Source organism: Lingula anatina, chromosome 5, assembly GCF_051362555.1.
Source record: "Lingula anatina isolate TDL-2025a chromosome 5, LinAna3.0, whole genome shotgun sequence".
Classification (NCBI taxonomy): Eukaryota; Metazoa; Brachiopoda; class Lingulata; order Lingulida; family Lingulidae; genus Lingula; species Lingula anatina.
The window spans coordinates 24,857,539-24,874,200 of NC_141771.1; the positions used below are offsets into that span (position 1 = coordinate 24,857,539).

Here is a 16,662-nt window from a genome sequence, read left to right on the forward strand (position 1 = left end):
TCATACGTGAAAGCAAACTAAATCTCAGCACAAAACGAAGTCACTGAAAATGTCAAACTACATGTATCTATGAACGCTCCATGTAGGCTTCTCAAACAAGGCCTCGTGTACATCGTGAACTTTAACGATGAAGATGAGACCATGTTCGGGGACTGGTGTTGCGCGAGATGAAATAATACGGCACCCGAGCTATCGATTGTAATTGCAGATGTAAACATGTACAGCCAAACTGGCCCTCTGCGTGATAAGGTAGAAAGTTTCCATTTGATCTAAAACTTAGCAAGAAAGCTCCTAGACCTAACATCGAAGCTCCTGTGACTCCTTTGGAATTCCCACAGATATTTGGATCGATATATCTCCCTGGGGAATCTCCCTGGCTCTGTCGATAAAATCATGAATTCATTAAGGGAAGTGAGAATAAAAAAACATGATTTGCCATCAATGTAGCTGACTACAAGTTTGTATAACTGTGAGGTTTTTAGTTTCTGAAAAGTCATACTAAAATTACTGGAAAATTCCTTCTACTGTACTCTGAATTTCTCTTAATGAAAAATCGAACATCGGCTTTTTTATTTATTTATTTTACATCACTTTTAATCAATATTTTACATAGCAAACATATTTCGCTATCCAATTAATTATAAATCCTATAAAGTAGGAGGCGTGAGTTGCTGTAGCCAATTCAACAATTTAACTTAGGCATCCCGTTGTAGAACACGTGAACCGCGTTCAGTAAAAATAATGCTACTCGAAGGCGATATAATTTTCAAAAGCCTCACTAGATTACTGTCAGCTTAGCAGGCTTAAGCGTCTGTCCCGCCTATTAAAAGCTGTAAGGGGGTAATTAACTATGGTGCGCGCTCGGCTGACTGCAATTAAGCGTGAACCCCCAGGAGGTTAGATCGATCTAAATCACCTGGAATGCACCCGTATGGTGCATGTCCTAGGTAGAACCCCTCACTCTCACGACCCCTCCCTCTTGGGGTCTTGGTGAATCTTAGCTGAATCCCCATGTTCAGCATAATAATAATAATAATAATAATAATAATAATAATAATAATAACTAGACTGCAACTGGCTTAAGCCAGTGGCGGAGGATTCCCCTGCAAAATAGGTGTGGAAAGGCTCTTACAAGGTCATGTGAAGGTCATGGGTTAAATTTGACCCCATATTCTGAAAGAGCATGTGCGAATTGGGGGTGGGGGTCAACAAAACATCCCTTTTAGCTCACTTCAATATTTCGCCATGAAATAGCCAAATGACCTTGAAAATGAGGGTCAAGGTCAAATTTGACATTTGATTTGGGGGTTTTGGGTATATGTTTGGGGTAGTTTACTATAGCATGCTATGACCAAAAACCAGTGTTTCATGGAGAAATTGCCAAACTCAAGATTTCTGCAATGTTATAAATATTTTAAAATCTATATTAAAAAAAGTAATTAGGCAGTCGCTACCAATGTACGGCTAACCTTAGATAAATATATAGGGCATCATTTGCTACTATGATCGGGGCTCTGGGCCTTCCGGTTTTTGAGATCTCGGAAACAAACCTTTTTTGAGCCCGTTTGGCCATTAGCGACCTTGACCTTGACCTACTTGTATAAAAGTAGGTCATTATCTGTGGATTTGGCTCAGTATCATTGGCCATAAGGCCCTTGGCCATATGGCTTATACTTTAGGCCTAATGGCAATTTCAAATTTTACAATATTTGCCTTTAAAAGCTCCTGTGACCTTGAAAAGTAGGTCAAGGTCACTAAAACTGGGTCTATAGCATATTCTTATCATAGGCTACCTATGTAAATTATTTCAGATTTTTTGCGAAAAAAAACGCGCGGAAAGAATAATAACTAGACTGCAACCGGCTGAAGCCAGTGGCGGAGGATTCCCCTGCAAAATAGGTGTGGAAATGCTCTTACAAGGTCATGTGAAGGTCATGGGTTAAATTTGACCCCATATTCTGAAAGGGCATATGCGAATTCGGGTTGGGGGGGTCAACAAAACATCACTTTTAGCCCTCTTCAATATTTCTTCATGAAATAGCCCAATGACCTTGAAAATGAGGGTCAAGGTCAAATTTGACATTTGATTTGGGGTTTTTGGGCATATGTTTGGGGTAGTTTACTATAGCATGCTATGACCAAAAACCAGTGTTTCATGGAGAAATTGCCAAACTCAAGATTTCTGCAATGTCATAAATATTTAAAAATCTATATTAAAAAAAGTAATTAAGCAGTCGCTACCAAATTACGGTTAACCTTAGATATATATATAGGGCATCATTTGCCACTATGATCGGGGCTCTGGGCCTTCCGGTTCTTGAGATCTGGGAAACAAACCGTTTTTGAGCCCGTTTGCCCATTAGCGACCTTGACCTTGACCAACTTGCATAAAAGTAGGTCATTATCTGTAGATTTACCTCAGTATCACTGGCCATAAGGCTCTTAGCCATATGGCTTATACTTTAGGCCTAATGGCAATTTCAAATTTTACAATTTTTGCCTTTAAAAGCCCCTGTGACCTTGAAAAGTACGTCAAGGTCACTGAAACTGGTTTTGTGGCATATTCTGACCATAGGCTACCTATGATAATTATTTCAGATTTTTTGCGAAAAAAAACGCGCGGAAAGAATAATAATACTACCAAAAACAATAGTATTCCCCTATGGGGAATCCTAATAATACCAAAAACAATAGTATTCCCCTATGGGGAATCCTAATAATAGTAACAATTAGCATAATCAAGACTCAATTGATTTTATTACATTTTAGAGTAGTACCAATAACCAACCATGTCTTATCTTCATAATTCTTGCTAAAAGATATATCAACTGTATCCCTATAATAATTATTCACATGAAAATAAAAGAAAATGATTATATGCACTAGTTAAATTAACTAAAAATAACATATATACTTTCATTATGAATATTAAACGAACAAGGTTCCGGTTTCTTCTAAGGTATGGTTGTTGTGTGCTCATTACATTTTACTCAGTGAAAGTAATCACAATTCAAACATCATCAAAGTGTCCAATCATTTCTGAGCAATATACTTATACGTGGATATTTCTCCACCGGCGGTTCCAACAACAAGCTCCCCGTTACTGTTGACAGCGACTGATATAGGAAGTTCAATTTTGTCACTCTTTGTCAAAATGTTACGTAGAAATCTTCCGTCTGAACCGAGGACAACAATCCTGTCATTATCACGGTCAGCTATGAATATGTGTCCAAACTTATCTACGCACAATCCATCTGGATTCCACAGTTGTCTGTCTCCACTTCCACTATGACCTCGTGTTCCGTATTGGAAAATGACGTCACCCTGGGGTGTCACTGCATACACACAGTGGGCCCAGTAGTCACTGACTATGATTGCATTGATGATGTGGTGGTATGCACAGCGCAGTGGGTCATTACTGCACATTGGGATAGGAATTCTGTATATAAGTTGAAATGATGTCATGTTGTACACACAGATGTACTTTGCACCTCTATCACACACGTATGCCTTACCCTTTGTACGGTCCACAGTGAAACCCCAGGGGTCAGACATATCACCTTGACCAAAACGTCGGATAACTTGACCTGATGTTGAATAAAGTCTACAACATTTATCTCTGCATGTGACCACGAATCTATCGTTACTGACTGTAGTGATACATCTCGCCCCTCCCTCTATACTGATATTACGATTAAATTTACCTGTGCTGGAGAATACGGACAATGTAACGCTATGTAAAACTAAAATACAACCGTCATCAGTGCATTGGATGCCCCACAGTGGCCAGCTCTTAACATTAAAACGAATTTTCCGCTCTGGCTTGCCAAGCCATGTTACCTTACTTGTGACCTTCTGAAATTCAGTCAGGTCTTGACAGTGAGCTCTCTCTTGTTTTAAACTTCTAAAAGATGCATCTAAGGGACCCCGGTATGTTTTGGCCGTAATGGACCCCGTTTTGATGGACAGCGGTCGTGGTTCAGGGATTTTAGGAAACTGTAGCACAACGTCCATTTTTGTTTGTCCTGGTATAAATGTTATGTCGGTGATCTTGATATCAAAGACTGGTTCTAATGTCTCTAACTCCTGAATTCTAGTTTGGAGTTTTTTAGAGTGGGTCATGACCTCGATGTCAGAACCGGTGTCTGTGAGCTGCTGAGAGAAATCACGAATGCTCTGGATGGGAATCTTGTTTACTCGTTGCTTGTCCTTTTCAGCTTCTAAAGTCTTCATCTGCGTGGAGGTGAGTGAAATAACTTCTGTCATTATTTCGTTGCTTTTGTCACTTATAGCTTTCTGCATTTTGATGTAATCTGACTGTACTTTTGTTTGGTACGTTTCCAAATGGTGTTTCAGACTTGTTAAATACGTGTCGATCTGTTGACGTACGTCTTTCTCTACTTGTTGATAATAAGTGCTTAGTTCTCTTCCAATAGTTTCACTGTTTTCCATTAACTCCTTCGTCAAAGCTAATCTTTGAGAATCCACCAAACGAAGTACCTTTGAGATATTTTCTGTCAGCCGCTCTTCCGTTCGTACAATGGCTTGCTTTGCCCTTTCAAAATGAGACGACTTTGCACTTGGGAGACATCTCAGTTTTTCTTGTATCAATTTCCGTTGAACTTTCACAACATCTCCAATTTTTTTAAAGTCATGTTTACTGTGCGTTTCCAAAATACAATCTCTACATGCCACGGTGTCATCCTCTTCACAATAGAATGTCAACAACTCGCCGTCGTGTTTGTCGCAGAACTGAGTTTTATCTAATACTTGTCGCAATTGTTCTCGCACGCTAGCTGGGTTAACTGAGTAATCGACTTGTGTCAGAGGTACAAAGTGATGTCCATTTAATGCGGGGATGCTGTCATGCAATTCACGGCATGTAGCGCACAGATGGTTGGTTTTTGGACATCCTTGGCACAGCAAAGTGGCCTCTTTATGCTTACAATACTCACAATGTCTCCGCTCTGGCGCTTTCTGATCTTTCATGAAATCAGTTACTTTTCTTAGGAAGAAGTTTTTCACAAGAGTTTCTAACCCACCTGGTGGTACGGGGGCCTCTTGGCGACACACAGGACAAAAGAACTTGTACTGGACATCATTATTGGCTGCATTGTCAGCAATGCATTTCAGACAGAATGTGTGGTAACAGGGGAGCACTCTCGGGTCTTTATATTCTCCAAGACACATATGACACGTAAGAAAGTTCTCACCGAAGACGCTGCACATCTCTTTCGAAACCATTGCCATTGGTAAATTAGAGCCCAGAGTGGGCACAGCTCCTCGCCCCCTACATGCCTGCTGCCGCTCTCTACTGCTGCCAAAACCGTTGTACGCTTTATATATCATTTCATTGGCTACATGTGTGTATACTGCTTCAAATTTGTCAACAATCAGGTGATGTTGTCAATAACGAGGACGGTGTCAAAGTCTACAAAGCCAGAACGACCCAATCCTATTATGATATACCAAGGCCATGGCGCATGTTAATAACTCTGATGTATTGTTTGATAAAGTTATTTATACACATAACAGTCAGGGTGATATCAAAGTACAGCGTAATTTATCAGTAATATGGTGCTAGCAGCGGTGTTCCTGTCTGTGTGTGTGTGTGTGTGTGTGTGTGTGTGTGTGTGTTAATTGCCAAATAGGATTGTGGCTTGACCAACCATCGTAGCATGAAAACAGGAATAAAAGTTACTTTTATTATGGATGAATCATTTCACTTTATGTCATAGAAATGCAATATATAAATGAATGCTGTCATTTATTAATGATCCTTAATTTACTATTACATTACCATCTGATATCTCACTCCATTTGCAAGAGGTAACTTCAGGGGTGACTGCAGGTTTTAACTTGACAATTCACATAACTGTTCTGTTTTTTTTTTCCCAGAAATACATTGTTATGAGGATGAAACAACCATCCTTGAGCCCTTTTGCTACACACTATGAACAAAACAAGTGTCACCCCCTGAATCAGAGTAATCAAAGTTATAATGCCTGGTCTATTTATAATGTGACTAATGAGTATAAAACCGCTGTACCATGGCCTTTTTGTTTTAATTTGATGTTAATAAAATGATGCAAGGAGCATACCATTCCACAGTCATTTATCTCCCCCAAAGTATTGGTTCAGTAGGGTTGACACTTTTATAGTCGATTATGTGTACGTTATAGGGACACATAAATAAGACAACCTATGAATAGATTATTCAGAAACTAATATTGGTTCTTTGGATCAGTTCTGTAGCTTCACGGTTAAATATATTTGACAAGAACATTTTAAAGGTATTTCGATAAATCTATTATTTTCATTTGCCATATATTTTTTTTATCAACCAAATTGATAACCTGGTGCATTTTGAGGTTCAACGGAACCAAATTAACGTTATTTCCACTAATAGAAAATAGTGCATTTCAGATATTTCGCGATTAACATATATCGAATACTGTGTAAAAGCATTTCTTTAACTCCTAAACATATTTTAAGTGCCTTTTATGTCTCATTTTTTCAACGCATTTAGCCCCTAAGCACGTTTAGCTCCTAGGAGAGAGAGAGAGCTAAAAATATACAGTATCTGCTTCGACTCCAGGTAAGAAATTTGATCTCCTTCCTTTGCAAGAGTAACAATCCTTCCCCCTTCGCGGCTCACATGGAAAACACAGGTAGAGTGTGAATGAAATGAAATTAACTTGAAACACTCTCAATTATGCCTCTGATTGAAATTATCAGAATCATTATCAATCGTTAACACGCTGCGAGATCTTCCTATCTAACCGTTTACCTGTACCAGTTTCGTTGAAATGTTAAATCTCTTCTTATACAAAAGGGAGGATATTCTAATCAACTAGGACGCATGCAAACCATTTTCCTGGAAATTTTGTCAGAGGAACGTATATAAAGCGGTTTGAATGTTCTTAGTAATCGGGAGGTCCGAAGCCATTGGAAGCCCCCTGGCGTTCAGTTCAAGTCTTTAATGAATTGATTTGTGGTAAAAACTAAGAAAAGTTTGCCTCTGGTAATTCATATAAATATAGTTTGTACCAATGGCCCCTTTGACCTCTCTTTTGCTTGCGAATATTTCTCTAAGAATAGTCTGTGTGCATGTGTGTGTGTACATGTGTTCACTGTTTGTCTGTTGGAAATTCGCGAGTAAGTTAAAATTGTTTTCTAGACCGAAAGAAATAAAATTTCCATATACAATTATCACTTAATAATAACATTTTACAAATTTTTGAACTTCTTACAAAAACCCAAACCAGATGTACCAAATGCGACCTCCGTTCCCCTTTTTGCAACTTACGTCATGTATGACCCTATCCATATTTTGCTCTATCAATATATCTGTTGAATCATTAAAAAAGCGCAAGTCTTTAACTTCTAGTTGCATGTTTCTATTAATGGGATAACAAATGTTCAATTTGGCCACTAAAGGGAATTTTCCTAGGGTAAACAACAATTTTCCCATGCTTCTACATTCAAATTTAGTCCCTGGATTTTTTTCTAAAAAGTATAGCCATCAATGCAGGTCACGTTTTCTCATGACAAGCTCAGATATCAGGATAATAGCTATAACTGCCGTTTTTGAGGTAAAATAGAATATATTACATCCCTATGAGTTGTTTGAAATGTATTTATTATGAAATATGGATATCATACGAACAGTTGTTATCCCTTTAAAGAGACTATCCCATTTCATAAAGGTTGCAAAATAAATCAACCAGGAAAACTTGACGTAAAAACAATGAAAAATGTGAAGTCGAATTTAACACAATTTCAAACGAGTGGATTTGAAGACGTGTCGGTGAGTATATTTAGAACAAAGAATATAAACATGAACTAAAATAAGAACCGCGCTCACCAAGAATATTGTAATAGGACTCCATAGAACAAAACAGTGATAAAATAGATACATGCATATTATGATAAACATTGATCATATTTAGAGCTTTTCGTTAACCAGGAATATTACTCTTCATATTTTCATGTTATAGTATTCAAACTGTGTGTGTCATTTATTTTTTTTTTAATTTTCATTTTATTACATTTTTATGCTATTTTTAAATATGTTTCAAGAATTATGCAATGGCGTTCTTTTTTTTTTTTTTTCATTTTCATTTAAAAAGCAGACGACGTCGTGCTCTGTTCTCGGATGTAGTCCACCTGAGTGTCGTCTGCTGGAGGAATCGCTGGATCCAACAAATGTTCCCGCTCTTTACTCAGGTACTGTCGGACCTGCACATTAGGAAGTTCATGTACCACGCATGCGCTAAGAGCACTGCGTTGAATATTTAAATCTGTGGCGTCCCACCTGAAAAACTATCAGAGTCAATCACCCCTTGGCTCTCATGGAGTCAATCTGACTCTAAATTAGAGTCAAATTACCGGGGGCAAGTGTCTGACTGACCCCTTTCACCGACTCTTTTCGCTCGCTGGACAGTAAGCCTCGTTTCATTACTTGTGATGGCAGAGAGTAGACGTGGCGAAGAGAAGAGTTTTCATCAACCTTAGTCAGTATAAACATTACTTTATTGGCCAAAGTTGGTTTGATGTATTAACAAGTGGTTTTCTGTGTGTTTCTGCATGCAGAACTCGTGCACTTATTGCTGGCCTGGGCTTTCAGTTGACGCACCCTTTGTGTGATATGTTGGTATACAGATCAGCAGGTTTTTTTTCCAGGTTTGGCGCACCAATAGTCCCTGGCCTGATAAGGGAAAGCACTTCTAGAAAAGCACTTCTGCTAAAGATTCATAGGACCAGACAATTTTCACTGAGAATGCAGATAATCAGTAAAACTATTGCCATAAGATGTTTCTAACCACGGAAAATGTACCAACTTTGAGTAAATAGCGCTTAAACGATTGTCGAAATGGATTTTCTTGTCGTTAGATATAGGTACATACCGTCTATAACGGAATCATTTAATAATCGTTAAGGGAGTACAGGCATGCGTAACGGTGTCATCCACTACAGGTACATGTACGCACCTTTCTGTATTTAATACAATAATATACATTTTAACAAAACTGATGTTTATTCTGAATGAAATGTACATGTAAAATGGAGCTTTGTGAGCATAAATTTCCCTTTTTTCGTAACCTCGCACATTCATGGGCGGCAGTGTGTTTGAATTAGCATGCTATAAACATGCACGTGCGTAGTGGCCGTGGGAAAGCAATAAGGAGCTTACCACAGTTATTTTTAGCCACGTCAGTCATAACAGCAGGAAGTAGGGGAATCCCCTGACGTTATATATTTATGCTTTTATTTTAATGATAAGTTATAATCTGGAGATATAAAAGATATAAAAGATAAAGGATATGAATATCGTTAAGTAATATCGGTAAGCCAACATCTTACTGGGTATGGTGCCACGTTATACTGCAAGTAAACCGCGTTCGGTGAAAATAAGGCTACTCCTCGGTGTATTTAATTTCAAAATATTTTCCTTTTTTTTCAGAAACCATTTCCATACAATGGCTATTAGCCAAAATATAGCTCATACCCCTCCCTCTCACGACCCCCCCCCCCCTTTTAGGATCCTGATTTTGAATCCTGTCCAGTGGGGAATACGAAGAACAGAGACCAGTGAGAAGAAGCGGGGTAGGGGGGTCTGCTACATCCTCTCACTGGGTACTATATTCTTCGTAGTCCGTCAAAAGCTGGACACTGTTTGTTAAATAATGCCAGAAGCGACTTCACAGTCGAAATTAAAATAGCAACGACCACTGAAAGAAAGATGTTCTGTTGTCGACCGCGTTTATGTACATGTTACAAAACTGAGCCTATTATCAAAATAATAAAAATAAAGGAATTAAGGTCATCAGGACTCATTTGATTTTAGTTCTAAGACATCAAGTTGTTTATTGTAAACAGCAAAACACCATCTTTATCATTATTTGTGCATTCAATACACATCATTAATGTCTGTAAAAAAAAAGGTTAACATGGACATGAAAATTAAAAGTTTGAAACTTTTTTCATATTTAGGCCAAAATAAAAGTCCACTGTTAACATTTAAGCTCTATAAGTGAAGAAAGTATCGACTAATAAAAAAATAATACGTTTGTCTGCAATTAATAGAATTACTTAATTAAAGTGATAAAATTGATTATACCATGCATCTAATCCATTTAGAACTTCGACACAGTTTCAATAACTATATACAACAAATATAGTGCCAACGAGTTGTAAGCTCTGTCAATTACACTTTCTTCAGTGATATTAATCACAATTCACACATTATCACATTATCACATTATCACAGTGCAAAATCGTGTGTCATTTGTAATCTATATACTTATACGTGGATATTCCGCCGACGAGAGTTCCAACAACTAGATCCCCGTTACTGTTGACATCAACTGATGAAGGATACTCAATGTCGTCACTGTTGGTCAAAATGTTACGTAAAAACCTTCCGTCTGAACCAAGGACAACCACCCTGTGATTACCGCAGTCAGCTATGAATGTGTGTCCAAACTTATCTACGCATACTCCATCTGGCTTACTCAGATGTCCGTCTGCACTTTCACTCTGACCTCGTGTTCCGTATTGGAACATGACGTCACCCTGGGGTGTCACTGCATACACACAGTGGGCCCTGTTGTCGCTGACTATGATTGCATTGATTCCTTGGTGGTATACACAGCGCAGTGTGCCTTTACTGCACATTGGGATAGGAATTCTGTTTACAAGTTGAAAAGATAGCATGTCGTACACACAGATGCACTGTGCACCACTATCACACACGTACACCTTACCCTCTGTACGGTCCACAGTGACACCCCAGGGGTCAGACATATCACCCTGACCAAAACATCGGATAACCTGACCTGATGTTGAATACAGTCTACAGTATTTATCCTCACATGTGACCACGAATCTATCGTTACTGACTGTAGTGATACACCTCACCCTTCCCACTATACTGATATCACGTATACATTGACCTGCGCTGGAGAATACGGACACTGTATCACTAGAAATGTAATCACTATGTAAAACTAAAATACAACCATAATCTGTGCACTGGATATCCCACGGTGTATCCCCCACGTTAAAACAAATATTCCGCTCCGGCTTATCAAGCCAGGTTACCTTCACAAATTCCTTCAGCGCAGGATAGTTCGCTCTCTTTTGTTTTAAACTTCCAAAATATGCATCCAAGGGACCCCGGTATGTTTTGGCCGTAATGGACCCTTTTTTGACGGACAGCGGCCGTGGTTCAGGGATTTTAGGTAACTGTAGGACAACGTCCATTTTTGTTTGCCCTGGTGTAAATGTTATGTCGGTGATCTTGGTATCAAAGACTGGTTCTACTGTCTGTAACTCCTGAATTCTAGTTTGGAGTTTTTTAGAGTGGGTCATGACCTCGATGTCAGAACCGGTGTCTGTGAGCTGCTGAGCGAAATCACAAATGCTCTGAATGGAAATCTTGTTCATTTCTTGTTTGTCCCTTTCAGCTTCTAAAGTCTTCATCTGCGTGGAGGTGAGTGCCTTAACTTCTGCCGTTATTTCGTTGATTTTGTCATCTATAACTTTCTGCATTTCGATGTATTCTGACTGTACTTTTGTTTCATAAGTTTCCAAATGTTGTTTGACAGTGGTCAAATACGCGTCGGTCTGCTGACGTACGTCCTTCTCTATTTTTTGATAATAATCTTTGATTTCTCTTTCAAAAGTTTTACTGTTTTCTTTTATCTCCTTTGTCACAGCTATTTTTTGCGAATCCACCAAACGAAGAACCTTTTTCTGATTAACTGTCAGTCTCTCTTCCGTTTGTACAATAACCTTTTCTGCTTTTTCAAAACGAGATAATTTCTCAGTAGGGAGACATCTCAGTTTTTCTTGTATTAGATCTCGTTGAAGTTTCACCACATCCCCCAATTTTCTAAAATCGTGTTTGCTGTGGACTTCTACAATACATTCCCTGCATATAATAGTGTCATCATTATCACAATAGAATGCCAGCGGTTCTCCGTCGTGTTTGTCGCAGTATTGAGCTTTATCTAATACGTGACGTAATTGTTCTCGTATACTAACTGGGTTAGCTGACGGATCTACTTGTGACAGAGGTACAATCAAATGTCCCTTGCAATATGGAATTTTGTCGTGAACATCACGACATGTAGCGCATAGTTGGTTGCTTTCTGGGCAAACTTTGCACATAAAAGTGGCCTCTTTATGGTTACAATACTCACAAAGTCTCCCCTCGGGCGTTTTCTGGCCTTTCATGAAATCAGTTACTTTTCTTAAGAAGAAGTTTTTCACTAGAGTTTCTAACCCACCTGGTGGAACGGGGGCCTCTTGGCGACACACGGGACAGGAGAACTTGTTCTGGACACCATTCTTGGCTGCATGGTCAGCAATACATTCCAGACAGAACGTGTGGTAACAGGGGAGCACTCTCGGGTCTTTATATTCCTCCAGACATATATGGCACGTTAAAAAGTTCTCACTGAAGACGCTACACATATCTCTCGAAGCCACTGCCATGGTATAGGCGCCCAGAGTGGGCACAGCGCCCCGCCCCCTACATGCCGAGCGCCCCGCTCTACTGCTGCTAAGGCCGTTGCGTATGCTTTATTTACCATTTAATAAGTTATCTATACTACTTCAAATTTGTCACCCGATCAACACACCATCATCAGGTGATGTTGTCAATAACCAGGTCGGTATCAAAGTCTAAAGTCTAAAGCCTGAACTAGCTGAGTGTTTGACATATCAGTTAAACACTTTGATGGGTGTCATTTCGGTGTTATGCCCCCCCCCCCCCCCCCCCCCCCCCCCACCGTATATCCCTTGGTGTTAGCTTTGTAGGTAACGAAATGAGTTAAATCGTAGTTGAAGCTTACAATTTTTAGAATGCTTCCATTTAGGAGTCTGGGCTGTACATTTACCATGACCCATTGTCAAATAGCGGGGACGTGGGCATCCTTGTTGCACACCAAAATGCACTTTCTAAATCGGTGTATGAGCAATTAGATAGAGAGAAGTTGACTGAATGCAACCTGTTTTTACACAGAGTAACAAAGTGTTAAGGGCATTAGAAAGGCTGCTTGGACTTTAAACTGGGCCGAAATAAAGATTAAAGCCCCTAGCATCTATACACCGAGCCGTCGTACATGTACAACGCCCCCCCCCCCCGACACACACACACACAAACACACAGGTACCGTCACGCTCTCGTACTGCCATTGTTGTTGTGTACGTGTATATATCCTTTAGTAGGTTATCTTAAGTAGGACCTGCTTTAATGTTGTCACCGATCAACACACCTCAATCAGCTGATGTTGTCAATAACCTGGACGTTATCGAAGTCTAGAGCCTAAACTATCTGAGTACTTGACATATCAGTAATACACTGTACACGTCTGTGTGCATGTGTTTGTGAGGGTTTGCGGTGTTGGGGTGTTTTGTCAATTCCTTTTGAGTCGACACTGCTTAACATATTTCTCTGTGGCCCCACGTTGTATTGATATGTTGAAATATTGAATCTATAGTGTGCCACGTGATCATATTTCCATTTTTTATCGTTATTTTAGTGTAACCTCAAGATCATAATTTAAGTGATATTCTGTTATCCGCCTATGTCAGGGCACTATAAAGCTAGCTTGTTCACTTTACCTTTTCATGTGTTAGCTTTACAGTTACCCTGAGAAATCGTGGTTATTTTGAGTATCCGTCAATCAAAGGAAGTGCTCTGCAGCGAACATGCAGTTGAATGTCTTTATGTCTATCTATACCACTTCAAAATTGTCACCCGATCGACACATCCCAATCAGGTGAAGTTAACAATAACCAGGACGGTATCAAAGTCTAATAACTGTCCTAGCTGAGTGCTGCTTGACATATCAGTGAAACATGTATACTGTGAGGGATGTCATTCCGGTGACATCTGCCCCCCCCCCCCCCCCCCCCCCCTTGAAAATTTCCTTGTGCTTAGTATTGTAGCTATCGTAATAGGTATTAAAACATTAGTATACCCCGCTTATGCTATATAGTTGTCGGTTTGAAAATAGGTGACGTAATACATAATGCTACAGTTGAATCGTAGTTGAAGCTTTCAATGTTTAGAATAGATGAAGATATATTATAGAAACATATATTGAAGATTCAGATTCGGTGCTAGGTTTCATTTAAACACTGAGAAAGAAAAGAGCAGGAGTCTTGGTTGTGCATGTTCCACGATCCTTTGTTAAACAGTCGGGGGGGGGGGGGGTCTACACAAAAAATGTACTTTATAAAACTGTTTATGAGAAGTTATATAGAGAGACGTCGACTGAATGCAACCTGTTTTTAAATAAAGTGACAGAGATGAGAGAGGACAGAGATGATGGGATCTTTGGAAAGGGTGTTTGGATAAATTTAACTAGGATAAAATAAAGATCGAAGCCCCTAGTTTCTATATACCAAGCCATTGCCATGGTACATTGTACATGTATTAGCCCCCCCCCCCCCCTCCCCCCAACACACACGCGTGCGCTAACCGCCCTCCTCTACTGCTGTCAAGGCTGTTGTGTACGTGTAAATATCGTTTAGTGGGTTATCTGATATTTGATAGATTTTAAGTTGTCACCGATCAACACACCTCAATCAGCTGATGTTGTCAATAACCAGGACGGTAACAAAGTCTAGGGCTTAAACTAACTGAGTGCTTGACATATCAGTCATACACTGTGCACGTCTGTGTACATGTGTTTGTGAGGGTTTGGGATGTGGGGGTGTTTTGTCAATTCCTTTTGAGTCGACACTGCTTAACATATTTCTCTGTGGTCCCACGTTGTATTGATATGTTGAAATATTGAATATATAGTGTGCCACGTGATCATATTTCCATTTTTTATCGTTATTTTAGTGTAACCTCACGATCATAATTTAAGTGATATTCTGTTATCCGCCTATGTCAGGGCACTATAAAGCTAGCTTGTTCACTTTACCTTTTCATGTGTTAGCTTTACAGTTACCCTGAGAAATCGTGGTTATTTTGAGTATCCGTCAATCAAAGGAAGTGCTCTGCAGCGAACATGCAGTTGAATGTCATTAGTCCAAAATAAAACGTAAAACTAATTTAATTTTGCTTTATTTAACACTATTTAATGTACCTAAGATGTTTATTGAAAATACATATATTTTTAAGAGAAAAAGATATTCCATGTGTTTTTGTATTTTATTGCTTATCAAAACATTTGTACCTGAAGATGGAAACAATACTTGCCGTGTGCCAAATGTGAGAGCTATGGCCGATACCACTGTGTGAATTGCGCAATGGCTACTTAAAAAAAAAAAAACATTTTTATAGCAGAAAGGCACAGCACCTAAACAACGCCTTCCGTTCCACTGATGCGTACGCAAATATATATTAATAAGTTATCGATACTACTTTAAAGCTGTCACCTGATGAACACATCCCAGTCAAGTGATGTTGTCAATTACAAGGACGATATCAAAGTCTTAGTAGCTGAGTGCTTGACATATCAGTGATACACTGTACACGTCTCTCTCTCTCTCTCTTTCTCTCTCTCTCTCTCTCTCTCTCTCTCACACACACACACAGAGAGAAAGAGAAAGAGAGATCTGCCACGCTTCTATGTGAGAAATCTGATCTCTGTTATTTGCCAGAAAGTACAGTCTTTCCCCCACCACGACATGAAAAACTAGAGAGGTAGAGAGTGCATTTAATGGAATAACTTTGATATGTTGCCATGTCTGCCCCTTGTTTTTAATATAAGAATTATTTTCAATTGATATCACACCTGAAATACTTCTCAAGTTGTCGACATAATTTCCCTGATAATTCGACGGTGACAACCATGCATCATTCATTCTGATCTCTGTTATTTGCTAGAAGTAGTCTTTCCCCTCTTACATGAAAAACTCAGGTAGAGAGTGCATTTAATTAATGTTAAATGTCTTCCTCTAGATTATAATATACGAATCATATTCAATTGATATCACACCTCAAAAAATCCTTAATTTGTCCTTTCTCAGTTTTGACGGAAACTTAAACTTTAATGTATCCAAATGATGAGGGTATTGTTAACAGATGTAAGATCAGAAAACCATTTTCCTGGAAATCTTGTCACAGGAACGTGTAAAAGACGATCTGAATTTTCTCGGCAATCGAGAGGCCCAAAGCCATTGGAAGCCCCCTGGCGTTCAGTTCAAGTCTTGAATTTATTTGTGGTAAAAACTAAAAAAAGTTTGCCTCTGGTAATTCATATAATTATAGTTCGTACCAATGGCCCCTTTGACCTCTCTTTTGCTCGCGAATATTTCTCTGAGAACAATCTTTCGGTAAATTCGGTAACAAGGTTTGTGGAGGAGGGGGTGAGAATACGCAGTGTAATGTCTCCAGATGTCAAAGGAGACGAGGCAATAAAACATGTCTATGCCTATAATATTTAAAATTATTTTGTATTTTTAAGTTATTGACGTTAAGCCAAACAATGTGAGACAGAAGTGGAGGGGGGAGGGGCAGGTGAGTAGAAGAAATCAGCTGTACATGTTAAAGAGGTCTATGAGGTGCCAACTGTCCCCCTTCTCCTTCTACAGAGATTTATTCCAATCTGTCTCATATGGGTACAGTTCTGCTCCTCTAATCTCCCCTTCAGCACTTGTCTTAGCCTATGAGATTGAATGCCTTTCATCGTA

The 16,662-nt window shown here is 39.2% G+C and overlaps 2 protein-coding genes across 2 annotated transcripts; both read right to left on the reverse strand.

Annotated features, from left to right (window-relative positions):
* Window positions 1-2,738: 2,738 nt before the first annotated feature.
* LOC112041520 (uncharacterized) lies at window positions 2,739-5,298 on the reverse strand. Its single transcript, XM_087012394.1, has one exon. It carries the CDS (start codon window positions 5,248-5,250, stop codon window positions 3,034-3,036), a length of 2,217 nt encoding a protein of 738 aa, XP_086868520.1. The 5' UTR covers window positions 5,251-5,298; the 3' UTR covers window positions 2,739-3,033.
* A 4,640-nt stretch (window positions 5,299-9,938) lies between these two features.
* LOC147761980 (uncharacterized) lies at window positions 9,939-12,584 on the reverse strand. Its single transcript, XM_087014156.1, has one exon. The coding sequence runs from the start codon at window positions 12,502-12,504 to the stop codon at window positions 10,288-10,290; it is 2,217 nt and encodes a 738-aa protein (XP_086870282.1). The 5' UTR covers window positions 12,505-12,584; the 3' UTR covers window positions 9,939-10,287.
* Window positions 12,585-16,662: the final 4,078 nt, after the last annotated feature.